This window comes from Citrus clementina, unplaced genomic scaffold (assembly GCF_000493195.1).
Source record: "Citrus clementina cultivar Clemenules unplaced genomic scaffold, Citrus_clementina_v1.0 scaffold_2, whole genome shotgun sequence".
NCBI classification, from domain to species: Eukaryota; Viridiplantae; Streptophyta; class Magnoliopsida; order Sapindales; family Rutaceae; genus Citrus; species Citrus x clementina.
Window position 1 is genome coordinate 4,424,927 of NW_006262688.1, and position 27,110 is coordinate 4,452,036.

The 27,110-nt window shown below is 38.9% G+C and overlaps 5 protein-coding genes across 7 annotated transcripts; 4 read left to right on the top strand and 1 right to left on the bottom strand.

Moving 5' to 3' along the window:
* The first annotated feature begins 6 nt into the window (after window positions 1-6).
* Window positions 7-2,103, top strand: LOC18051920 (very-long-chain enoyl-CoA reductase). Its single transcript, XM_006445753.2, has 2 exons — window positions 7-523; window positions 1,589-2,103. Exons 1-2 carry the CDS (start codon window positions 194-196, stop codon window positions 2,051-2,053), a joined length of 795 nt encoding a protein of 264 aa, XP_006445816.1. The 5' UTR covers window positions 7-193; the 3' UTR covers window positions 2,054-2,103.
* Window positions 2,104-3,492: 1,389 nt separating this feature from the next.
* On the top strand, window positions 3,493-9,411 carry LOC112100815. Its single transcript, XM_024190653.1, has one exon. It carries the CDS (start codon window positions 3,493-3,495, stop codon window positions 9,409-9,411), a length of 5,919 nt encoding a protein of 1,972 aa, XP_024046421.1.
* A 3,448-nt stretch (window positions 9,412-12,859) lies between these two features.
* Window positions 12,860-14,800, top strand: LOC18051921 (zingipain-1). The gene is made up of 3 exons (XM_006445755.2): window positions 12,860-12,931; window positions 13,326-13,767; window positions 14,229-14,800. Exons 1-3 carry the CDS (start codon window positions 12,860-12,862, stop codon window positions 14,798-14,800), a joined length of 1,086 nt encoding a protein of 361 aa, XP_006445818.2.
* A 1,507-nt stretch (window positions 14,801-16,307) lies between these two features.
* On the top strand, window positions 16,308-18,263 carry LOC18051922 (phytoene synthase 2, chloroplastic). The gene is made up of 6 exons (XM_006445756.2): window positions 16,308-16,814; window positions 16,913-16,963; window positions 17,171-17,343; window positions 17,462-17,697; window positions 17,780-17,972; window positions 18,094-18,263. Exons 1-6 carry the CDS (start codon window positions 16,475-16,477, stop codon window positions 18,253-18,255), a joined length of 1,155 nt encoding a protein of 384 aa, XP_006445819.1. The 5' UTR covers window positions 16,308-16,474; the 3' UTR covers window positions 18,256-18,263.
* A 712-nt stretch (window positions 18,264-18,975) lies between these two features.
* LOC18051923 (serine/threonine-protein phosphatase PP2A-4 catalytic subunit) lies at window positions 18,976-25,525 on the bottom strand. 3 transcript variants are annotated; one of them, XM_006445757.2, is made up of 11 exons: window positions 25,161-25,512; window positions 23,400-23,456; window positions 22,864-22,947; window positions 22,313-22,384; window positions 22,014-22,085; window positions 21,705-21,745; window positions 20,792-20,858; window positions 19,942-20,133; window positions 19,767-19,856; window positions 19,558-19,665; window positions 19,293-19,455 (listed from the first exon to the last, which is right to left on the bottom strand). In XM_006445757.2, the coding sequence occupies exons 1-11, from the start codon at window positions 25,251-25,253 to the stop codon at window positions 19,390-19,392; spliced, it is 942 nt and encodes a 313-aa protein (XP_006445820.1). In that variant the 5' UTR covers window positions 25,254-25,512; the 3' UTR covers window positions 19,293-19,389. The 3 variants fall into 3 exon arrangements, 2 of the variants coding, with proteins under 2 accessions (XP_006445821.1, XP_006445820.1); XM_006445758.2 differs by having other exon boundaries at window positions 18,976-19,455; window positions 19,558-19,856; window positions 25,161-25,517; XR_002907126.1 differs by lacking the exons at window positions 19,293-19,455; window positions 19,558-19,665; window positions 19,767-19,856 and adding an exon at window positions 20,397-20,567 and having other exon boundaries at window positions 20,041-20,133; window positions 25,161-25,525.
* Between the last annotated feature and the right edge of the window lie 1,585 nt (window positions 25,526-27,110).

The window sequence follows — 27,110 nt, forward strand, 5'->3', positions numbered from 1 at the left end:
CTTTCCATTCATTTCTTCCACAGCATTGTTTCATATTTCCACTTTTGTTATCATTATTTCACACAGACAGCGATGGGAATTAAATAATGTTTCTTTCCAGTCTCATCCACCCGGAGTGCTTGTGTCTATTTTTAACAATATCACTCAAAATTAAGATTTAAGATTAGAAAGCGAGGAAAAAGAGAAAGGAGCCATGTTTCTAATCACTAGCATATTTTCCCCATTACCTCCTTCATTGTTTATCAAAACAATGTGTGTGGTGAATGTTGTAACAATGGCAAATCTAGGCTACTCAGAAATCAAGGGAAAGCACTTGAAATATTCAAAGTTTTGGAACTTCAACTCTGACAAATCTTCAAACAACAAGGAGATTAAACTTTCAGCCAAAACCGGCATGCTTTTTCTTTATACGCCATCGTTTCTTGCGGGTCTTGCTTCATTTTGGCTTTTCCCTCATGAGGGCTTCCGATTTATGTTGCTCACTTCTGCTCTAACTGTTCATTTCTTCAAAAGAATCGTTGAGGTAATGCATCCGCATGCTGTTAATCAAATTTCTTCTTGAATTCATAAGCATGCTCCTTTAATTGTTAAGGTTTGAATCAATTACCTAATTAGATCTTTTATTTTAAAAGATCTATATCGCTTGATTATTCTCTACTTTTTCATATGCTGCATTTTAGATTTTTTGAATTGTTAAGTGATTTTAACAAAACAAAATTGTTTAATTAACTTTAAAGAGTTAGAACTAACAACAATAAAAATAATGAAGGAGACATATTGAGTAATTTTTTAAAATATAAGGCTAACTAGATTGGTAATTGGACCAAGTTTTTTTCTGTTGGCCTCAAATTTAAATACTAAAAGAGGTAGGGAGCTATAAAATTAAGGGAGACTGCTAATTTTCTTATTATTGAAATCAATATATAATACTTATCCTTTATTGTTTTCATAATAGCTAAAAACATAATTTTATAGCATTACCCTTATTTTCTATATATTTTTATTCTTATTTACTGTAAATTAAATAAATCATATGAATAAAAATTAGAACAAACAAGTTAAGTACTAAAAACAAGAAATATATGTTTTGATGTGAATAAAAACTTAGTAATAAGATATTTTTCTTGTATTTTTATTATTTTATAAATACAAGAAAAATATCTTATTAATTCTTTTCATCTCAAAACATATTTATTATTTTTAATACTTAGTTTTTTATTTTAATTTTCATTTACATGATTTATTTAATTTATAATAAATACAAATAAAAGCATATTTGAAAATAATGGTGATACTGTAAAATTATACTGGCAGGGTTATTGACTATTATGAAAACAGTAAAGGGATAAGTGATATATATTGATTTTAGTAAGGGGAATTGATAGTCTTCCCAAAATGAATTTAGGTTTTATCCATCCTTTTACCTTTTGAAGAAACAATAGTGTAGCTGACCTAAATACCAGTGACTAAAGGAAAGATGCCCATATAAAAGGATAGATATATAAAATCTAAACAAATAAAAAATAAAGCTATATATATATATATATTCTAAAAAATAAAAATAATTTTTTTTTACTGTATTTTACAGGTGTTGTTCATTCATAAATATAGTAGCGGGATGGTTCTTGATTCTGCAATCGTTATCAGTCTAAGTTATTTGATAAGCACCGCAGCAATGATATATGTTCAAAGTGAAGGATTAGGAGAGCCAACTATTGATTTGAAGTTTTTGGGGATGATTCTATTTTTGTTGGGAATAAGCGGCAATTTCTACCACCACAATCTGCTTTCAAAAATGAGAAGAAACGGTGAAAAAGAATACAAGATTCCCACGAGTGGTTTATTTGATAAAGTTGTATGCCCCCATTACTTGTTTGAGATATTAGGGTTTTGGGGCATCTTTTTCATTGCTCAAACTCTGTATGCATTTTGCTATGCTATAGGTGTAACTTTTTACTTAATGGGAAGAAGCTATGCAACTAGGGCATGGTATCTTTCCAAATTTGAAGACTTCCCCAAACATGTCAACTCCATTTTTCCATATATTTTTTAGAAAGGAAAGAAATTAATTCCAATAAAAATTGAATTTTTCTGAGTTGCAAAGACGATGTTATCAACTTATTTTCTTCTTTTCCTGCCAAAGCCAAAGGTTCTATATAGAAAACTTGTTGGGCTGCTTTGCTTAATTATTCACTTAATTTGGCAACCAAACTGTTTTAATGATGCTCAGATTTTTGCCATCATTTCTGTGATTAGGTGGTTTTTGCAAAAGCTTGGCACTCGGATTTATTGTCCTTGACTTGATTGTTGTAGCGATGTGCCTTAAAATAATTCTATCGCACTTGCTTAGGGTATTAAAGTTTATGAAATAATTAAAGGTAGGTCTTCTTCACATGCTTAAATATTTTACTTCTAATTTTAAAGAAAACAATAAAGTTTTATATCTATATATATATATTGTTTGGGAAGGAAATATGAGGCTAATGATGAAGCGCCACGTGTCGATATTTAAGAGATTAATTTATTTCGGATACCTTAGGTACCTCGGGTACCCTAGGTACCCCGGCTACCCTAAGGACTCTGGGGGTACCTCAGGTACACCATGAGAGGATACAAAAATCTTCGTAAATATGTGAAGGAATATGTGGGCCCTGAATCTCAAAAAGATCGGTTTGATACGTGTCGAAAAATAAGGAAATCTTGTGCCGCGAAAGAGGAGACAGCCGCCTGTCACGCCAGCGAATCCGCCAAAAGTGTGATATTGTGACAGTTGGGACCACCAGCTTTTCCTGCTATACCTGCAAAATTACAACGGAATTGCAGAGGTACGCGGGACCACTCCACTACGCCCAACACGTGAATATGCCACATACTTGCTCTCCACTGATGTTTTTGAAACGTCTAAGCCGCCTTACGCATAAAAATAAGAATATTCCTGACATGACAGCAGGGAACGCCACTAAAATAGCGCCAGGTGGCACGGCGACCGGGGTACACCATATAAATACTCAGGTTTAATTTTTATCAAGGAGGGGAACACACTCACCAAAAAAAACGAAGGTTTCTTCAACCTCAAAATCTCCATTACCGAGAGCTTGCAAGCTCTCTAACCTGAGATAACCCAACTCTGACTTGAGCGTCGGAGTGTGGTCGCCGGCCACCCCCGGCTCCACCTTTGACATCTTTTTGGTTGTTTCGCAGGTTTAAGGCGAGTTTCACCAGCCCTCCGCACCTGAAGTCAGACCCCCTCCATATCCACCGTCATCTCAATCCTCCTTCACTCCACAAAAATCCCAAACAGCCCGCACGTGCCGAACAAGCGAGGTACCCCGCTCCCCGACAAAAATATAAATTTATTGCTCTTGCGTTGGTTTTGTGGTTTTTTATTCATTAACCCAAAATCAGCCGAAAACAATTGGCGCCGTCTGTGGGGATACGAGCAAAAAGCTTCCACACAGTGCTAAGCTTGTCGGTACGTGTGCTTGCACAACCATGGCACCCGACGTACCCGCTGATAACCAAATGTTAGGTCATGATGGAGCAGAGGACCACGGCGGTGATGAGAGGGGTGACTCGGCAAGGAGGGCATCCCGCCTAGAGAAAGGCAAATCAGTTAAGCAATCAGCTGGTATTCAACCCGACGAGGAGCCCGTTACTCATAAACACTTTGAGGATTTAGCTCATGCGATTCTCAGAGCAGTAGGATCTCGGGTACCCGAAGCAGCCACTTCTCCGGTAACTCAAGATGTCCCGCCTCCACGCGGTGAGAAACAGATCATACCAAGGTCTGAAATACCGGAGGGAAGTAGACCAAAGCATGGGCCATCGGGCACCCGTTCAAAGTTTCAAGCCGTCGGCTCCCGGGAAGAACGCTCCACTGCCTCTTGTTATTCCCGTAGTAGCCAGGGTACCAAACGCAAACAAAAAGTCCATGAAGATCTCCGGTACAAGTTAAACGCCAAAAGAGCTTCCCAGACAACAGCGGCCTCCTCAGGTGCACCTGGGGTACCCCGCGAGTTCCTGGAAAAAATGGAGCACCTCGAAGCTCAAGTGAAGCTCCTTTCTGAAAAACAAAACCCCACCAATGCTCTAGCACCAGCAGTGCATAACTCGCCGTTCACCATGGAGATTCGGACAGCGGTTCTCCCGGAAGCGTTCACCATGCCTCAAATACAACAATACTCGGGTACCTCGGATCCCGTGGAACATGCTGAGTTATATCGTGACCAGATGATGATTAAAGGAGTGGGCGACAATGCTATGTGCCGAATTTTCCCGCATACCCTCACCGGACCAGCCAAGTCATGGTTCCGATCGTTGAAGGCAGGTAGTGTATCCTCCCTAGACCAGCTCCTAAAAGATTTTGTTCATGAGTTTGGTTATGCATCCGCCCAAGATATAACATCCTCCAAGCTTGCTTTCGTCAAGCAAGGGGATTCAGAGTCTTTAGCCGAGTACGTAACCCGCTTCCACCAAGAGGTGTTGCGTACCGGTACATTTGGTCACCAACATACTCTCACTCATTTTGAAAAGAATTTGCGTTTGGGGAAGTTATGGCGGTCATTTCAAAAACACCGCCCTCTTTCATATGGGGAAGCTCGTTCTCGAGCCCTGCAACAAATAGAAATGGATGAGAAGTGTAACCTAAAGCGGGAGGAAGATAGAGTCGAAGTTGTGAGGAACAAGGAGAAACCCAAGAGAGCCGATGTACCTCAGGTACCCTCTCGAGCACCCCGGGTACACAGCCCACCTCGTCCAACCCCACGTGGGAGAGGACTGAATATCCCTAGTGTACCCCGGGTACCCCGGGTACCTCAAGTACCCTTCCGAGCACCCCGAGTACATAGCCCACCGCTGCCGCCAGAACAACGGGAAGCACCACAAAAATCCAGATATGACTCTTTCCACCATTTGAATCAATCTCCAGAACAAATTTTTTACCATATTAGGGATACAGGGATGCTTCGCCCACCTAAGCCAATTCGGAAATACCCCAATATGAAGCGTAGCTTGAAGTATTGTGAGTTTCATGAAGATTTCGGCCATAGCACCGCTGAATGCTTTCACTTGAGGGAAGAAATTGAGTCATTGATTCTGAGTGGGTATCTCAAGGAATTTGTGGCTGATATGCGTGAGGCAAGGAAGTTCTCGGAACAAGATAAGGGTAAACAAGTTGCTAACCCTCATCCCGAAGCCGAGATACCCCAGGGATCTAAGAAAGGCGTGTATGTTCGAATGATAGCAGGGGGTCCTACCCTCGCTGGGGAATCTAGACGGGCCATCAAACGTTACAGCAAGCCACCAATTTTGGATCGCCCTGGAAAAGAAGTGAATTTCGCTTGTCAAAATCAACTTAGGGTACCTGGGGTACCCCACCATCCCCCATCTATCCTTTTCACAGAGCAAGATGCTGAAGATGTCTCGTACCCCCATGACGACGCCTTAGTAATAACGTTGAAGGTTGCTACTGGTAAGGTAGCAAGAACTCTTGTAGACACCGGCAGCTCCGTTGATATCATTTTCAAAAGCGCCTTGGATCAACTATTGATTGAATCGCCAAAGATCACCCCATGTGCTACACCTCTTATTGGGTTCGCCGGCGATATGGTTATCCCAAAGGGCATTATTACGCTGCCCGTTACACTTGGTAAGGTACCTCACCGTGTTGTTCATATGATTGATTTTCTTATTGTGGATCACCCAGGTGCCTATAATATCATCTTGGGAAGACCATTCTTAGCAACAACTAAGGCGGCAATCTCCATGCATTACCTCACCATGAAGATTCCAACCGCTGGAGAAATTATCACGATCAAAGGGGATCAGCAATCGGCTCGAGGGTGCTACTCGGTCGCATCGAAAGTGAGCTACCAAATCGCCACCAATATGTTCCTAGAAGGGTACCCCGTCAGCACAAGGCCATTTACCAGCCTATCCAAGCGGGCACTGGCTAGACGCCGGAGAGTTGCACGTAAGAAAGCTCAACGGTCCGCGAACTCCCAGGTACCCCAAGCGCCGTATGAAGCTGGGCCAATGGAAGTGGACGTGGTAGCTCCCAGGGCACCACTGGTACCCCAAAGTCCCAATTCAGCATCAATGGGAGAAGTCGAGGTACCCCTGGATCCCCGGGTACCGAAAGATGAAAAGCGAGGAACACCGGCTGAGGATCTTGTGTCTGTTATGATCTGCAATAAGGACCCAACCAAGATGGTCAAGGTAGGCTCCAACCTCCCTGACCAGCACCGAGAGCAGCTTATTGGGTTCTTAAGGAAAAACTTAGATGTGTTCGCTTGGTCTCATGCGGACATGCCGGGTATCCCGCCTTCTATCGCCTGCCACAAGCTCAATGTCGATCCACATCATAGGCCTGTCAAACAAAAACGTCGAGCTTTCAACCAGGAACGCTATGACGCCATTGAACAAGAAGTGGACCGATTGCTAGCAGCGGGGTTTATTAGGGAGGCGGTGTACCCCGATTGGGTTTCAAATGTTGTATTAGTTAAGAAGTCTAACGGGAAATGGCGCATGTGTGTAGATTTCACGGATTTAAACAAGTCTTGCCCTAAGGATAGCTTCCCGCTTCCCCGGGTAGACCAGCTGGTCGATGCTACGGCTGGGCACGAGATGCTTAGTTTCATGGATGCTTTCTCCGGGTACAACCAAATTTCAATGTACGAGCCTGATCAAGATAAAACGGCCTTCATCACCAACCGTGGGCTATACTGCTACAAGGTTATGCCTTTTGGTTTGAAGAATGCGGGCGCCACCTATCAGCGTTTGGTGAACAAGGTCTTCAAACAGCAAATCGGTCGTACCATGGAGGTGTACATCGATGATATGATAACAAAGTCGGTGTACGCCAATGACCACTCGGGGCACCTCAGAGACACCTTCAATATTTTGAGAAAGCATCAGATGCGCCTAAATCCTGAGAAATGTGCATTCGGGGTGACTTCGGGTAAATTCCTTGGATTTATGGTACAACAGCGGGGAATTGAGGCCAATCCCGACAAAATTCAGGCGGTTCTTGGGATGAAGTCACCAAGTACCATCAAGGAAGTCCAGAGCTTAGCTGGCCGGATAGCCGCCTTGAGTCGTTTCATCTCCAAGGCCACCGACAGATGCAAGCCATTTTTTAAAGCTTTGAAAGCGGGAAAGAAGCTCCAATGGACCGCCGAGTGCGAAGAGGCTTTTCAGAAGCTAAAGGAGTACCTCGTTAATTCACCATTGCTCGCCAAGCCTAAGCATGGAGAAGTGCTTCTGTTGTACCTCGCTGTTTCCGAGCACGCCACTAGCTCGGTGTTGCTTAGAGAAGATGAAGACGGGGTGCAACGGCCTATTTACTACACTAGTAGGGCAATGGTGGATGCGGAAAAGAGGTACCCCGCCACAGAGAAGCTTGTTTTGGCTTTGGTAATCTCTGCGAGGAAACTCCGGCCATATTTTCAGGCCCACACCATTGTCGTTGTAACAAACCTTCCCCTTCGACAAATCCTCCAGAAGTTAGATATGTCTGGAAGACTTCTTCGCTGGTCTCTTGAATTGAGTGAGTTCGACATCATCTTCAAGCCACGCTCAGCTATTAAAGCCCAAGCCATCGCCGATTTCATTGCAGAATTCGCCAATGACTCCGGGGGTGAGGAGATCCCGGGGTACCCGAGCGAAACTACATCAGCTATTGAAGAAGAGCAGGTCTGGGAAATTTATGTTGATGGTTCCTCCAACTCGCACGGAAGCGGTGCGGGGGTAATAATCATCGATCCAGATAAGGTGAAGCTATGCTATGCCTTGCAATTCGGGTTCAAGGCCTCAAACAACGAAGCTGAGTATGAAGCTATGATAGCGGGGCTAAGGATGTCGAAGGCCTTGGGTGCAAAAAGAGTCCACATTAAGAGTGACTCTCAATTGGTGGTCGGTCAGATCAACTCAGAATATCAGGCTAAGGAAGAAAATATGAAGGGGTACCTCGGGAGAACAAAAGAATTAATATCTCAATTTGCTGAGGTCAAGGTGGAAAGAGTTCCACGATTAGAAAATTGTGAAGCTGACAACCTTGCCAAAATGGCTTCCTTCGGTGCAACTCAGTCGGTTGGTCCAATCACTGCTGAGTACGTACCTACACCCAGTGTTAATCTACTTGAGCCAGAAGAAATAGGGTCGATAACTGCTGGGGTACCCTGGATGCAACCAATCATAGGATACCTCAGAAGTGGGGATCTGCCCTCAAATAAGAATGAAGCAAGGAAGCTAAAGTACAAAGCTGCTCGATATTGTCTCATCGAGGATACCTTATTCAGAAGAGGGTTTACCCTCCCTTACTTAAAGTGCTTGGGAAATGAACATGCCGAATATGTCATGAGAGAGATACACGAAGGGATTTGCGGTAACCACTATGGAGCACAATCATTGGCACAGAAGGCCATTCGTCAAGGATTTTATTGGCCTACGATGCGAGAGGATGCCAAAAACATAGTCAAGAGTTGTGACAAGTGCCAGAGATTTGCCAAGGTACCCCACCTTCCACCAGAAAAGTTAACTGTCATGTCTTCTCCATGGCCATTTGCTGTTTGGGGTATAGATCTCATTGGCCCACTACCAACTGGTAGAGGACAAGCTAAGTATGCAATTGTAGCCGTTGACTATTTCACAAAGTGGGTAGAAGCGGAGCCGTTGGCAAGCATTACGGAGAGAAAAACCACTGATTTTGTTTGGAGGAACCTCATATGCAGATATGGAATCCCTAATGCAATTGTCAGCGACAACGGGAAGCAATTTGATAATGAAAAATTTCGAAATTTCTGTTCGGAGCTTGGGATAGCCAACCGATTTGCTTCTCCGGCTCACCCGCAATCTAATGGACAAGTGGAAGCCATCAACAAAATCATCAAGGGTATCCTAAAAAAGAGGCTGGAGGAAAGGAAAGGAGCTTGGGTAGACGAGTTACCCGGTGTTCTTTGGGCTTATCGGACAACTCAGAATATTTCAACCAGGGAAACTCCATTTTCTCTGGCTTTCGGGACTGATGCAGTCATTCCAGCTGAAATCGGGATACCCTCTCACAGAACCGCATACTTTGATGAAGCCGAGAATGCCTCTATGATTGCGTTCAATCTTGATTTTGTTGAAGAAAAAAGGGCCAAAGCAGAATTGAAGGTTGCAATATACCAGCACCGCATTTCAGATTTATATGACAAGAGGGTACGCCCCAGATCATTCAAGAAAGGGGATTTAGTCCTACGAAGGGTAACTCAGAATACCCGGGTACCTTCGGAGGGCTCTTTCGGAGCCAATTGGGAAGGCCCATATCGCATAGACAAGCCGGTAGGTTCAGGGGCATACAGACTACTCCACATGGATGGAACAATCGTCAAGCATCCCTGGAATGCCGCAATGCTGAGGAAGTACTACTAACATGAGGACAGTGTCTTAAACCTTATCGTTCACTTTATCTATCTCTTATTTTCTTTACTATGTGTGCAATGTGGTAAAGTCATGAAAGGTACTTAGGGTACCCCACATGTGCAAGTGAAATTTTTTAATTCCCTAAGTCCTAGAGAGTGGATATCTATATGATTTCCTATTCTCATTGGGACAATGAGTCAGTCTTATGTAATGTTCTCCTTTTGATTACCGAATGTGATTATGGTTAAATTTTCGCCATTAATGTGACTTCCTCTTATTACGCCATGTCTTATTCAGCTATAATTGCTCCATTTCAAGATAATCAGGGGAACCTGAGGTATCTGACTCGATTCGATCGTGAAGATCTGTTCGAGGTCAACGCCAAAAAGAAATAATACAACAAATGTAAAGAGGGAGGGTCAGAGAAGGCCCGAGGGCGAGGTAAACCAGCATACCCTAACGCCATGAGGTTCCGTTAAGGTATGCACACGCCCACACCTCCATTCTTTTGCTTGAGCCAAGTAAAGAATAGATAAACGAAACGAGGTAGGCAAGCATGCCCCTCTATTCGCATTATTTTATTAAATATTGACTAGAAGCGGATGGCAAAACAAGCATGTTTTTTACCATTTCTGCAAGAAAGGGGGCCAAGAAGGTCCCCGAAAAAAAGAGGGTACCTGGGGTACCCGACAAACTCCACAAGTCTATCTGAGATACGCCATAATCTTTATTTTATCCTAGTTGCGCCAAATATGAATTTCGTTTTATCTTATGATGATGTGTGAATTATTAAATTATTTTGAGATGCGCAATAATCTTTATTAAGACGATCAGTGAGCACATCTACGGAAATCACCACGCAAGCGCCAAAAATACATCAGGGGGGTACCTGGGGTACCTGAGGAACCCCCGCGAGTCTACACAAATCAATTATAAGTAAGGAATTCAATGGTATGCCGAATAAAGTCTATTGCAGAAATTTAATGCGAATAAGTAGCAAGATTGCCGAGGCAACCTTCCAAAAGACAAGTATCCCAACACAACAAAAGGATGATGCCATACTACAAAGGTACAGAAGCAAAGAAAGAAAGCTGCTAAGATATCTCGAGATAAAACCCTAAATGGCAATTAAGATCAAGCAGAAGGGGGGACATCCTCTCCATCGTTCCCTTCAACGGGGGCATCAACAGGAACACTCGCAGCCAAAGAGCTGCTACCCACATGAACAGCGCTAACCGAAAGGAGATCCGCCTGGGGTACTTGGGGTACCCCTGAAGATTGAGGGGGGCTATGAGATGGGGGAGCCTGGGTAGTCCTCTTGTCCTCTATCGCTTTAAGGATGGCCGACTTGTCCACCCATTTCTCCACCCGGGGTACCACCAACTCAGGCTCGACGCTCCAGACCTCAGTCATGATAAGAGTAAAGGCCTTGTCCATCATCTCCGGTTGGCGAGATAGTAGCTCGCCGTGCTTAGACTCCGCCTCTTCCAACTTCCTGGACAATCGACTATTCTCCCGGGCGTGGTCATCCGAGCGCCCTTGCAAAGCCCTGACCTCCTCTCCTAGCTTCTCTTCCCGAGACTGGCCGAGCCTAACCTCACCTCGCAGCCTCTCTACCTCGGTCTGTACAGCCGAGATGCCACTAAGGTCTCGGAGACCGTGGCTAAGGTAGAAAGCCGCCTACACAAATAATAATAAAGAAAAGGAAAGGGAGTCAGGACGATATAAAAAAAAAAGAGGAAGTAAAAAGAAAAAAAAAGAGAAGCTTGGACGTACAAAAAAAAAAAAAAAAAAGGAGAAGCCTGGAGATAAAAAAAAAGAGGAAGTAAAAAAAAAAAAAAAAAAAGGGAGCCTGGAAGTCAAAAAAAAAAATAAAGAGAAAAGGAGAAGCCTGGAGATAAAAAAAAAGAGGAAGTAAAAAAAAAAAAAAGGAGCCTGGAAGTCAAAAAAAAAAAAAATAAATAAAGAGAAAGAGAAAAGCCTCCAGAATGATTTAAAAGAAAACAAAAAGAGAGGAGCATGGATTAAAAAAAAAAATGAGAAGAAGAAGAAGAGGCCCCTGGAAGAAACGAAGGAGCAAAATGGGGGGAGAAGATGGCTTACCACAAGGAGATTACTGCACCACCAGCCGAACACCGTTGTCACGCCACCACTGGAAATCACGGGAGCCAAGGCCGACAAAAAAAAAAAAAAAAAAAAAAAGGGAAAAAGAAAGAAGAAAAAAGGAAGATGAAGAAAAGAGAAAGAAAATTTAATAGTGGGCTGAGAGTGAGCAAGCAAAAAAAAAAAAAAAAAAAGAGAAAAAAAGAGATGGAAGACGAAAGGACAAGAAGAAAAAAGTAGAATAAAAAGAAAAAGTGGAGATGGGGTGGCGTTGGAGTTTGGAGAAGAAGATGAAAAGTGCCTGGGGATTGTAGAATAAAGGGAAAATAAAAACGTGCAGTAGGTGATTTATATATAAAAGAAAAAAAAAATGCGTGAAGCTGGAGGTTGAAATGATTTGGTTGGTTTTTGAATTTTAAAAGCCAGAGCAAGCAAGAAGCCACTGGAAGTAATTAAATTTGATGGGAGATTATGTTGGGATTTTCAAAATAAACGACAAGAGATTGACATTTACATCAGGGGTGTTAATTAAACCTGACAGAGCACACTGCACGAAAAGAAGATCAGGGATGTTTGCGTGAGTTTGATTTTTTTTAATTCAAACTGCATGTCAGACGGCTGCCACTTCCCAAGAAAAAGGAGAGAGAGACATGAAGACAACTGTTCGTTCCCATCTTTAAAAAAAAAAAAAAAAAAAAATCAGGAGGATGTTCCTTCAAGAAGACATGCATCAGTTCAGTGCGTAAATATCGGCACGTGTCACGTACAGTTCCTCCAAGAGTTTCTTGTGCCTCAGTTACATTCGCCACACAGTTCCTCCAAGAGTTTCTTGTGCCTCAGTTACATTCGCCACAAAGAAACTAGGGGGATGTTGTTTGGGAAGGAAATATGAGGCTAATGATGAAGCGCCACGTGTCGATATTTAAGAGATTAATTTATTTCGGATACCTTGGGTACCTCGGGTACCCTAGGTACCCCGGCTACCCTAAGGACTCTGGGGGTACCTCAGGTACACCATGAGAGGATACAAAAATCTTCGTAAATATGTGAAGGAATATGTGGGCCCTGAATCTCAAAAAGATCGGTTTGATACGTGTCGAAAAATAAGGAAATCTTGTGCCGCGAAAGAGGAGACAGTCGCCTGTCACGCCAGCGAATCCGCCAAAAGTGTGATATTGTGACAGTTGGGACCACCAGCTTTTCCTGCTATACCTGCAAAATTACAACGGAATTGCAGAGGTACGCGGGACCACTCCACTACGCCCAACACGTGAATATGCCACATACTTGCTCTCCACTGATGTTTTTGAAACGTCTAAGCCGCCTTACGCATAAAAATAAGAATATTCCTGACATGACAGCAGGGAACGCCACTAAAATAGCGCCAGGTGGCACGGCGACCGGGGTATACCATATAAATACTCAGGTTTAATTTTTATCAAGGGAGGGAACACACTCACCAGAAAAAACGAAGGTTTCTTCAACCTCAAAATCTCCATTACCGAGAGCTTGCAAGCTCTCTAACCTGAGATAACCCAACTCTGACTTGAGCGTCGGAGTGTGGTCGCCGGCCACCCCCGGCTCCACCTCTGACCTCTTTTTTGGTTGTTTCGCAGGTTTAAGGCGAGTTTCACTAGCCCTCCGCACCTGAAGTCAGACCCCCTCCATAACCACCGTCATCTCAATCCTCCTCTACTCCACAAAAAGCCCAAACAGCCCGCACGTGCCGAACAAGCGAGGTACCCCGCTCCCCGACAAAAATATAAATTTATTGCTCTTGGGTTGGTTTTGTGGTTTTTTATTCATTAACCCAAAATCAGCCGCAAACAATTATCATTGTGGTGATCACCATTTGTGCATCACATGTTCAAGTGGCGGTGTCCCGATCAATGAATGAAGCAGCATCCATCTCCATTGCTGAGAAACACGAAAAATGGATGGCTGAGCATGGACGCAGTTACAAGGACGAGCTAGAAAAGGACATGCGCTTTAAGATATTCAAGCAAAACCTTGAATACATTGACAAAGTCAATAATAATAATAATAATAGTAATGAAGGGATCAATCGGACGTACAAGTTAGGTACCAATCAATTTTCAGACTTAACCAATGCGGAGTTTCGTGCTTCATATGCCGGAAACAGCATGGCAATAACTAGCCAGCACTCATCCTTCAAGTACCAAAACCTGACCCAAGTTCCAACTAGCATGGACTGGAGGGAGAAAGGAGCTGTTACTTCTATTAAGAACCAAGGCGGATGTGGTAATCTATTATTATTGATTAACTAATAATGTGAATCAAATCAATGTGATTTTATCTGTGTGTTTATATAGATGTTTCAATCCAGGATTCTGGATTTGTGAAATTACACACACATACATAAATACTAATTAAATTTTATCTATAGTAATTATACATCGTCACATGTGCTTGTTGTCCTAGTGATTTTTAAGTAATTTTCTTTATGTGGATACTCTGATTTGAATCTTAGGGATGTAGGGGCTAAAACAATTGATTTGTTAAATTACATTTAACATGCCAACATGACATACATAAAATAGATGTGATTGCAGCGGTCCACCCAGTGATTTAAAAAATATCAATTTTCCATACATCGTAAAATTAGACTTCAAGTTGCAAAGGTAAACTTCAGTTTATCGTTATTTTTATCAGCATTTAATTTTTCACTGAATATCACTGATCTAGGACATATATATATGCAGCAGCTTGTTGGGCATTTTCAGCAGTGGCGGCAGTGGAAGGGATCACTCAGATAAGTAGTGGTAATCTGATTCGACTTTCGGAGCAACAATTACTAGACTGCTCTTCAAATGGTAACTCGGGTTGTGTCGCAGGCAAGAGTGATATTGCTTTTAAATATATCATAAAAAACCAGGGTATTGCCACGGAAGCTGATTATCCATACCATCAAGTCCAAGGATCCTGTGGCCGTGAGCATGCAGCTGCCGCTAAAATCAGTAGTTATGAAGTTTTACCCTCGGGTGATGAGCAGGCTTTACTTAAGTCTGTGAGCATGCAGCCAGTATCCATTAATATTGAAGGCACCGGACAAGACTTCAAGAATTACAAAGGAGGTATTTTTAATGGAGTATGTGGGACTCAGTTGGATCATGCTGTCACTATTATTGGGTTTGGAACAACTGAAGATGGAACCAAATACTGGTTAATTAAGAATTCATGGGGGGACACTTGGGGTGAGGCTGGCTACATGAGGATTCAAAGAGATGAAGGTCTCTGCGGCATTGGCACTCAGGCTGCCTATCCAATTACATGACTGTAGCTACTAGCTAGTGTTAGTTTCATATTATTACAATAATGGTAGAAGTCACAAACTTTGTACAAGTTAATCAAATTGATAAAATTACAATGCTAATTAATTAGAATACAATTGATTCAATAAATAAACTTACATTGAGAAATAAAATTGCTTAATATATAGAAATTTTAGGTGGAAAAAGGTAATTACAGAAAATTCATATCATATTTACAATATGATTCTTTGTAGATTCCAAACTCCAAGTTGCAACATCAATGTGTTGGATTAGAATTTAAAGCTGAGCTTATTTTTTATTAAGCAAAGAATCAATGGTCAATATTTATTTTGTGTTTTTATTTTTTATTTATATTACCCGACAACCAGCGATTTAGTACTAAAGAGACTCAATTCAGCATTAAATCCTTGTTATAATGTGTTATATGTGTATCCTTGTCAAAGTGTGTTATGTGTAGTAGGATAAATCTTCATATATCATGCACCCAAATTGACTGGACAAGAATTTGCATTTTATTTATTTATTTTTCAAATACTATAAGTTGAAAGAAGAAACTTGTGAGTGTCTTGAATTTGCATGAATACTAATTACAATAACAACTAGAAATTCCCTACAACTTTCCTAGACAGATCGGTTGAGGCATTTATTGTCCACATGTTTGGGCTTAGAACGACTTACGACTGAATTTGTTTCCAATATGTTAAAGAAAACCTTTCCATTTACAAGGACACTTCAGAAATAATGTGATTTGCCACCTTATTAACAATAGGTGATTGCATAATTTTTAATACATTAAATACCCAACAAATACAGAGATAAGTTTGATTTTCTTTTAATTTCACTCTTGATACCTCTGTGGACCCTTGAATACGTCAACATATTAAAACTATTACTAAAAGAAAACAAATATAATGTCCATGTCACTGTAAAGCACAACGTGTTTATTTTAATTAATTTTGTATATACAAATTCTTGTGCCATTTTTGTTAGTAAAAGTAATGTGACAATATTATATGTATATAAATCAATTATCATCGCATGTCTCATGTATGGAGGGAATTAAAAAATATATTTATAAGACGAGATATGTGTCGATGGTGTATCTGGCTATATCAGTTCGAACAAAAGGTTATTTCCCTAGTGTTATTATTGTCAAATAAAATGTATTTTTTTTAAGAATAAAATAATCATTTTAGTTCTTCTTGAATGAAATATGCAGGAAAAATTTACGTAGATATTTTATAACGCGAATCACATGTTAATATGTATTACGTGTTTGTGTGTATGAACACACAAATATATGTAGAATTTAATTATATTAAATTCAACACTTCAGCTCTGTGAATTCATAGATTCCCCATTTCATTAATTAGTTGGCGTAGACATTCATTTTTATACGGCATTTTGAGTCAAAGTAAGCAAGCGCCAAGACGTCAACAAAAGTTTCAGAGACGGAAGAAGTCATCAAAAATTTCAAAGTTGATTCATCATTTTATAATTTGAAAAGTCGTCACATTCTTGCTACTATATTAAAACAACACTTAAGGGTCCCTCAGGCTTATACCTTACATAATCTGTGGGGTAGCAAGTAAAATCGTCCTACATTCATCACCTTGTTGTGCTGAATCTTTGAAGAGAGAAACAAAAAAAGGGGGAAAAATTGAAGCTTCTGCAAAATGTGTTCAACTTTTTCACTTGCAGCTAAGCCATCCATCGGAGAGAGCAGAGGCAAAATATGGAGTCTACAAGTTATCAATTCAGCGGCAAGATCTGAATTGAACATAAACATCCCCAGAGAGAAAAACTCGATCATTCTCCCCAGATTATCAACACAAGGCATGCTTCAGAGTGATGTACATATATGCGAAATCGCGGAAAGACAGTCACTGGCTAACAATTTATCAGACAAGGGAGATGCCTTCAGAAGCAAGCCACAGCTCGATGCTATGTTTCTTGATGAAGCTTATGAGAGATGCAGGAAAATTTGTGCAGAATATGCAAAGACTTATTACTTGGGTACTTTTAATTTCCATCCATTTTGATGAAGCTTAATAGCACATGAACTTCTATTGCTTTTGTTCTTCTAAATGATTCTAGTTGTGTTGTTGATGCAGGAACTTTGTTGCTGACAAAAGAGAGACAGAAAGCCATATGGGCGGTTTACGGTAAGGAATAGCTACTAAATTTACGTAAATTAATCATAGAAATGATATAATGAGCGAAGTTGCGTAGGTTATAGTGAACAACATTACCACGCTTGTTTGGTTAATCCATAACTTCAAAACTGTTACAGAATCGTGTCATGTGTGCTACTAATTGTTGCAATGCAAATGTAAGTGTTAAATATTCAACTCAATGCTTTGTTGTCACAGCTTGGTGCAAGAGAACTGATGAGCTAGTTGATGGCCCGAATGCATTTTGTGTAAGCCCTGCTGCTCTTGATAGATGGGAAGAGAGACTACAAGATATCTTCAATGGGCACCCTAATGACATTCTTGATGCTGCACTTACTGATACTGTTTCCAAGTTCAATTTACACATCAAGGTACTTCAAAGTTTTGATTTCAGAAATGGATTTTTATTTTATTTTTTAAAATTTTTTTTGGCTTTAGGCTTATGTCTATGAATCTGATGTGGTGTTTCAATTTTTTTATGATGAATAGCCTTTTAGGGACATGATTAAGGGCATGAGAATGGACACAGAGAAATGCAGATATGCAAACTTCCAAGAGCTCTATCTTTACTGCTATTATGCGGGTGGCACTGTAGGCCTAATGAGCGTTCCGGTGATGGGGATGGATCCGGATTCCTCAGCTTCTGCTCAAAGTATATACAATGCAGCTCTCTACTTAGGTATCGGAAATCAACTCACAAACATTCTCAGAGATGTGGGCGAAGAGTAAGTTTCGTAAACTTCTACTTGGCAGCTAGTGGTTGCATTTAAATACATCCTTACCAACAATTAAAATCTTTACTTTCAGTGCTTCAAGAGGGAGAATTTATCTTCCTCAAGACGAGCTTGCGAAATTTGGATTACGTGACGAGGATATTTTCTCAAGAAAGGTCAGTGATGAATGGAGAGAGTTCATGAAAGAGCAAATTACAAGAGCAAGATATTTCTACAAGCTAGCAGAAGAGGGGGCTTCAGAGCTTGACAAGGCTAGCCGATGGCCGGTAACTAAAAAAATACTTTGAAATAAACTAAGAATTAATCCATCTAATGAAGATTCACAATTGCAACAAAAACAAAACTCAAGTCTGAAGATTATTGACACGGTGAATGATATGCATGCAGGTGTGGACAGTCTTGATATTGTATCAAAAAATCTTGGATGCCATACAAGATAATGACTATGACAACTTGACAAAGAGAGCCTATGTTGGAAACATTAAAAAGCTTTTCTTGGTGCGACAGGCATACTATAGAGCTCAATCAATTTCAACAGCTACGTATTAATTATTTTATTCCAATTTTTCTTACACATTGTTTTAAGAAGATAATACAGGAAAACCTAGGGATTTAGCATATTATTTAGAAGCACCAATACTCATATCATGTTGAGGCAGCCATACAAGCATTCAATCAGCAGACCATGTATTAAATTTGTAATACGTCCATTGTAGTAAGAAATATATTGATTTATACACATTTGCAATAGATTCTTATGATGCAATCTAGATTTAATATCCAAACTCTTGGCAATTTAGGATAATTACATTAGATTCTGCAATTTCATTGCCAAAATAAAGGGCCATTTGAATATGGTTATAAAGGTGAGATACTAAAATTACATCCTTACAAAGTTAATAATAAAAAATGATGAATAACCTTCATATGGTACGTTGGTTAACTTTGTAAACATAACATTATCGCAGGAGAATATCTTCTAGATTGCCAAAAGAGTTCACTGTGAATTTGTGATTTCACCGTGTAACCCCCAACACAGTTTTTCGATTTGTTCCCACAGATTCAACATCCCCATCCTCAAATAAATGAATAATTCTATGAGATTTGTAATCGATATCCATTAGAATTACCACCCTCAAAATTATGAACGGATCAGATAATAGAATTAGGGGTTAATTTACCAAAGGAATCTAAGCTTTTTTACGTTTGAAAGACAAAAAATAATTTGAACAATATAAGGCTTGCAATATTTGAAAGCACAACAGATAATGATTGAAAAAAATTATAGAAACACCCATTATAAGAAAAATGTTTTTAACTCATCGTCCCTCTACAGATCCCCAACTCCCAGCATCATCCTTCTACAGAAGAAAGAACCAAAAAGAAACAAAAAAATTGAAAGCAAGAGAAGGAAAAAAAAAAGGCCATATTGTTTGTTTGCAGGAAATGGTACATACGTCGATTAGAGCAATGCCGGCTCCACTGCTTCCTCTTGAAACTCAATCATAATCCAAGTAAACAATCAATTCAAGGAAGCCTCACCCGTCCATTTTACATGATTTTGCCTTCCGTCCACCACCATAATCATAAGCATAAATCTTAAATTTGAGAAACGCCCTGAACACATACACCAGCTGATAGGCAGTGGCTGCTGGTAACATACCAAGTTTGTGACGGCTTGCATTATAGAAAGTAATCAGGTGTTCTCCGGGTAACATCTGGCTCTCCTCTTCTTGGGGCAGGCTCAAACTGCAAATATAGAAATTTCATAAGATTTAGCAAGTGCAACAATCCGCATGCCTTCTAGGATTTTGAACCATGTGTCGGGAAAACAAAGAGAGAGATATCAACCTGAATGAATGTGTGGCCCTTGCAGTCGTCAACTTCCAAGATGGACGCCATGTTCCCACAGCGATAACAGTAATTGGGTGCACTAAATATGGTAACCACCTTTTGTTCCTGTCAAAGATATGCAGAACGTAGTTTAAAAAAGAAAAAAAGAAAACCACCAATCCAAAAAGAGAGAATGCCACATCAGCTTTAAAATAGGAGGTATTTACATGACCCCAGTTGTATCCTTCCATAACCAGCTGGTGAGCCCTAGCAATCAGCTTTAAGTTATTTGTATGATTAAATTGCTCTGATATGTCCTGCAACAACAAGAAAATAAGCAATAAAAACAGTTTTCTGAATGGGTGACATACAATGACGAAAGGAAAGAGCAATTGTATTTACTTGGCCAAAGGTATATCCAGCACCCCTTGGTGATATACCCCAACCACAACGATCATCTGGATCAGACCATAAAAGATCACACATGGGACCCTCATGGGGAACTTCTTGAACACGGTCAAAATTACGAATGTTATCGAGAGTCTCAATGGACGGAGACAATCCACCATGGAGACAAAATATTTCTGATTCAACCTTCAAAACAGAAAAAACTACATATAATAATGGAAAACTACAAATATCAACTAAAACAATGGCAGAGCAATTAAAATATTTAATTTTCACTTATCAAGCTTGAGGATCAGCTAAGGTAGTAGTTGGGGAAATAAAAAAATATAAATCAGCATTCTCAACACTCAACATGAAAATGAAATGGAGGATATTGGAAAATAAACAGATTGGGTTTAAGCTGGTTGTAGAGGGTGTTCTAGCAGAGAGGACAGAGTGGAGCGCTTTACAGGTTCTAAATCATTGACCATGATGGCAATGATGATAAATGGGGTTGTGTAGCAGCAGTACTGGTCTGTCGTGAGTACAATAGTGCAACCACGGTGACAATTGACACTCAGGTAACTCATGCTTGCCTGGCACGAGCTCAAAAACTGATAAAATAAGACAGTCCTTCATGACTGAAAAAAAAAAAAAAAATACTATCTCAGATCAACAATGAATTATCACATCTTTAGGGGTTTCCAAACTAGGACTCTCATCTAAAATGGATATGAATATTCAAATGACCATCCTCTAATATCCCCCACCTCCCAACGCCCCTTTTCTATGCACCCAAGAATTCCCTTTTTTTTCTTTTTTTCATTTGACATAAAACAAAAGAAACAAATAAAGTCATACTAACCAATGCTGTCAGTGGAAAATAGTCAAATAAATCTGTGAATATCTTCCAAACATTTGCATTGCCGTACCTGCAAATAAAAGCAAGAGATGAATATCTAAACAAACAGCAAGCAAGGATAAATATAGAAGAAACTTTACTGAACCAAGAAAAAAAGATTTACACTTCAGACGTGAAAGAATATTGAGAAGAATTACATAAAATACAGTAGTCATTTCTTAAGGGTAAACTATATTCTTATTCTTCATGTGCATCAACCCAACTACGGTCCGCAGACTGTTTCCCAATCCAATGTTACAAAATATGTCTTCACTGCTATAAACCGAATTTTGTCTTCGTAGTTATTTCGCCACATTTTTCAGAATAAACGTGGCATATAATCACTTTTATATGTTCATTGCAAATCCATGTATACACATGAATAGATATGCTCTGAGTGTATAGAATATTTGACAGATGACTGACAACCTTTATAAATGTTGAAGCATGACCCTTGTGTCCCTTTATAGAAACAATAGACCTTTCAATCGCATGTTATGGGGAAATTTGAACCAATCACTACAGCCAATCCTTAATATGTTTACTTTTTTTCTTCAGCATCTATTTGAAATGACTGCCAGCACCAGTTATTGGTATCGATGCCCGTGTTCATGAATCAGAAATTGAATAATTTAAAATAAAACCACATTGACTGACTAGCTACAACTGTTCCATCAATACATTAGATCTATCTGAGAGCAGATGAAAGCCTAGAGATAATTGCACCAAGACCTTGAATAGAAGAAAAGCATGTTGTCTGACACAGTCAATATTACAATTGTGAGGATAAAATTTCCAATCAAGGTCCCAAGCTACAAAAATTCTTTGTTCCAATCAAAAGATGAACCTTAGAAACCAAGGATTCCCGGAAACTCACTTCCTAAGGCACTCATCATAGAATCCATAGACCTGAGTAATCTGCAGAAGGAAACACAATGCCATAATCAGCTAATGCTGATAAAGTTTTAGAGATAAAAGACTGAGAATCACAAGTTTCAACTGCAAGCAAACATTTCAAAACCTGTATAAGGGCGTACAGAGAAGGCACCACTTAAACAGAATAACTAACTATAGTTCTTTGATTACTACCTATTATTTTAAGAAATCTGAAATATGAGGAGGACAATTATATCAACTTTGACAAGCACTTCCAGAAAGCATATCTAAAATAAAATATGAAGGATACCTGACGACTTTCATGATTCCCCCTTAGAATAGTAATCCTTTGAGGATAACGCACTTTCAGAGATACCAATAGCTGGAGAAAAAGGGAGGCAAAAAAAACATTCAGAAACATAATATACTGCCCCAGCCATAAACCACAAAACCTAAACTAAATCCAAAGTGATTGATAATTCGGAAAATGAGAAGCTTCAGATTGAAAAGAAACTACAAAGAGTGCATCCTCACTCTTACCTATAGATAACTCTTTGAACTGAAATTAAACATTTAAACTAAAAACAAAAGATACCAACTTATACATACCGTAACAGTTTCTACTGAATAGTAACCACGGTCAACATAATCTCCCATGAACAAGTAGTTTGTATCTGGACACTGAAAGAAACCATGGAATCGAAAATACACATTTAACTGCGAACTCCAATATGGTGAATATATCCAAATAAGAAATGAAAATGAATACATACAGTGAGACAACAAGTCAAGCAGACAAAACAATCAAACACAAAAGTTATCAATCCAAAAACACCAAACTTAAGATAACATATCCAGTTGAAAATGACTTTGGCTAAATTATGAACCATCCCAGCACTGACAAAAGTAGGTATAAGGTGACAATGGGCATAGGATCCCAGCTTCAGACAGTTATTACCACTATTGCCAGGATGCATCACACATGACATCACCTAAGCTGCTAGAACGCAAAAGCTCCTCTACTTGAGATATGCAGAGGACTTCAACCCCATATTTAAAAGAGGCTAATATAAATCTCCAATTAGAATATCTTAAATATCCAGCATAACTAATGAACATTTCTTCAGCAGAGACAATAATAACCCCTTAAGAAGAAGTACCTTTCCTCCAATGCGGAAAAGCTCTGCAAGATCATGAAATTGTCCATGAATATCACCACAAATTGTAACAGGACTTTTTACAGGCTGCAATGCAAGCAAACAAACAAGATTAACTAAAATTCACAACACCTTAAACTCCTGGTAAGTACTAGCGAATTTGATACAAGAAAAGCACTACCAAATATAAAAATGAAGCATAGACCAGCTAACCAAGAAAAAGAGATTGAGAACCTTAAACACAGTACAGCAAATGATCCTACATATCACTTAGGCTTAGTAAGCACTAACAGTACTAACATGCGGTAAACTAAGGTTGGTCATGATCATTGTCTCTAACACAACCCAAATGGCCATCCTAAAATCTACTAAATTGAAACTTGAGATTGAAAAGTATGATAATGACAAAGAAAAACAAAATGTAAACAAAACAGGATTCAAGCACATAAAGAATAATAATTGATAGTATCTACAGAAACAATTGTCAGATTTTTTTTTTTAAAAAAAGGCAATCATATACAATGGCAGAATAAGCACACCTGGACATTACTTTCATCCATCAATATCTCCTTGGCCTTTTCGCATAACACTCTAACCTGAAAAATAAAAAAGAAATGTCAGGAAAAAGAAATAAAATAAAATAAAAGACACCTCTAGTAGTGTTGATGCAAATTGTTTTCCTACTCTAATAGATACAAATAAAATAACTTGAGCCAAGGAAAACAGTAAAAACACTGATACAAATTGTATTTCTACTCCTATAGATACAAGCAACATAACCTAAGACAAGGAAAATAGTAAAAATAAAAAAAAGGACATGTGCCACAGACAATGGACCTATGTGCAGTTAAAATACAAACATCGCAAGGAAAAACTGCCACTTAAGTAAATATGCTAAAAAAGCACATGAAGTGAAAACATTGACAGAGTTCCAGGAAACTGTGGCAAAACATATTTTGTCAACAGTTCAAAAATCGTTGGCTTTCGTTTATGCCATCACCATAACAATTTTTCTCCTTAAATCAACAAGCTTGAAACAAAACTCACTATAGGAACATTGATACACCTTTTTTTATCAAATGGATTGAAAGATGGAAGCAGATGAGCATGGTATTTTCCGATTCTTCATGAGCATGGTATTTGCCAATTTTCTGAAGTAACTTCGTGATATGCCTAAATCCTAAAAATATTTCCAAAAAAGGCTCAGAAATTTTCATGGCATGCAGTTGCCTATTAACATTCTCATGTAGAAAACCATAGGCTCATTCATTGACTTTTCCCAAACACATCGCAGGAAAGTACTAGGTAGAACCAAAACGAAGGGGGAAAAAATTTACAACATTCCACGTCTTAGGTCCCTCACATATTTACACCAACTCCACATGAAGTTCAGTTCTCAACCAAGAAGCATTGAGAATAAGAAATCTTGATTAACATAATTAAAGTGCTGAGAATAAAGAAAGAAGCATCAAAATACAAGTATGTACAAACTGCCCTCTTGCATGCTAATACGCTGATTCCCTCCACAACCCATTTCTTTTTTTCCAAGAGTCCCATTCAGAAATATAAAAAACCTCTGCGGACTAAGCACTTTGAAATCCTTCCCCACCCCTCACATGCTATTCCACATACAATGTAAATGGACATCAGCTTCAACAAGCCTGATCAAGAAAAAGGAAAGACACAGCAAAAGCATCTTCCATCAAATGAATCTAACTAAGGCTTCTACTCCCCATATCCCAAACAAAAAGAAAACAGAAATTGAAAATTCGCAGTCACAAATGCCAAGATCTGCAGCTCTCACATTAACATCTACCAGGACTGCGCGGACAACCGACAATATAATCCGTGAAAGTATCAGCAGCACTCAGAGCAAGACCAAATCTTAGGGCATCCCAAAAATTAAATGCAAGAAGAAAAGATTAAAATTTCTATATCTCTGCATCTATTACAATTCAATAAACCAGAAAAATAAAAAGTTCCCAGCTTAAGAAACCGAAAATGCAATTTAAAATCATCTCATTTAACAGATCTTATTCAATCCCTAGGATAACCCACAAATCCATTTCCAGATCGATCCAATATATCCCTAAGATTAACAAAATTGACAGATCTCCCGCCAAAAACATCAAATTCATCGATCCCTCACAAGTCCTACACAACAAACCAAACAACCCCGATCCGTACCACTACTCATAAATTAACACAACCACTACAAATAAGCGAAAATCCAAAAAAAAAAAAACAAATTTTCACAATAACAAAAAAATCATATTTTTTTAATTTTCACATTACAGTACCTCTTGTTCCGATAAGGGCTTGCACTGCATAAGCTGAGCAATCTGCTCGTCGAGATTTCCATGTGAATTTGAAGGGACCGAATCCAAGCTCATTTTCTTGTCCTTCTTCTTCTTAATTTGCAGACTCAGATCCCTTCACTTTCCTCTTTTTAATCTAACCCTAACCCTAAATTTCAACAAACAAACCCTAATTTTTTCGAAACCCTATAATCAAAATTCAATTTTGTATCTCAACAAAAAAAATTTTAAAAAAAAAAGAGAGAAGGCTTCAGTGATTAGAGAGAGAGAGAGAAATGGGCTAAAATAACAAACATTTTGAAAGAAAGTTTTAACAAAAGGCGAACGGTGGCGAGGAAACCAATAATAGTAATGATAATTACTCTCTTTTATTTTATTATTTTAATTTTCGCTTTTTTGTTTAAACTTCTTTTTTGCATTTGGGTCCCTAACGAGCGACATGCGGACAGGGAGCGTGATGCCACCGCCCATTGAGGACTGGGTAGTGGTGCGTCAGACGGGAAGACGCGCGTGGGGAATTGAGGGGTATGAAATTGTGGATATGAGTGGCCCATTTTAAAGAGGGAAAGATCTTTCGACTGTTTAGAGAAACCAGAGACGTGAGATTTTTAGTGATGTTCTGGTAACTAGATGCTTCATTGAAAAATATCGTTGAGTTTAATTTTTTTTTAAAGTAAATTATTTTAATGGAAATCAAAGTAAATAATTCTAACGAGAAATTAAATTGTCAATTAATGACGAGAAGGCATTGTCTAATTTGACCCCCTTTTTTTTTTCTTATTTAACTCACATTAAGATCCCAGTAGAGTGATAGAAACGATGATATTATCTATAAATAATATGATGCTATGGTATACTAAGTATTATCGTGTAGTAAAATATTATTTTGTGGCTCTAATGTCTCATGACATTCAAATATTATCACTCTTTGTAAAATAATATTTGCGCGATCCTTATACAATAAATTACTCAAGGGTATTTTATGTTTAGAATGTTCTTTTTTTTTTTAACCACTCGCCCTTTGGTCATATGGTTAGGGCTGTTGTCCTCCAACTTGGAAGGAACCCCCACAAGCGAAATGTGGAGGTATTTTATTTCTTAATTATATTATATAATTGAGTGAAAGTAGTATTTTCTTTTAACTAAATGTGAGTAGAGTATGCATCTCTCAAATATCAGTGAGGGTTAAAATTTAACAGAACTTTATAAGTATTTATATAAATTGATCCCAATAATAATTTGATTTTTAAATATCAATTATAGTTTCATGTAAAAAAAAAAAAATCTACTTTGCTAAAGTAGGTAATTAATAAGTGGGATATGCTTGTAAAAAGAAAGCCTTGATTTGACGTAGATTTTCCAAACTACTTTTTACAACAAACAAATAAAATTTGAGAAACCCTTTATACAAGTAGGTTATTAACACATTAATCAATGGGCATTAGGTCTAATGGGAGAACCCTTGCACTTACAATATTGAGTACAAGGGTTCGAGCCTCTATAAAAGTATTTATGAAGCTTATTTACAATCCTCTCTCAATTATCAAATAATTGAGTGGAGTCAGTCTATCCCTCACGAAATGTGAGTGAATTGGACAGTCCTCGAATATTTGAGAGGGTTTGAAGAATTTGGACAGCGCTTCAGAAGAGTACATGCCACGAAAAAGGTCTCAATTGTAGAATCTGTTTGTAAATATTAATTGTAGTACTTACAATCCTGTATAATAATATTAAAAAAAAGGTTATTAACACATTATACGATTAAAAAACAACAAATTTTTAACACTACAGTATACCTTAAGTAAGTTACCTACTTCATCTTCACAAATCTTGCATTAGTCAAGTGAAATTGAGGCAAAATCGAAAAGACCAAAGCCAATAATTATGTAATGATGATTTTAAAAGATAATTAATGCGACGATGGTTTTCAAA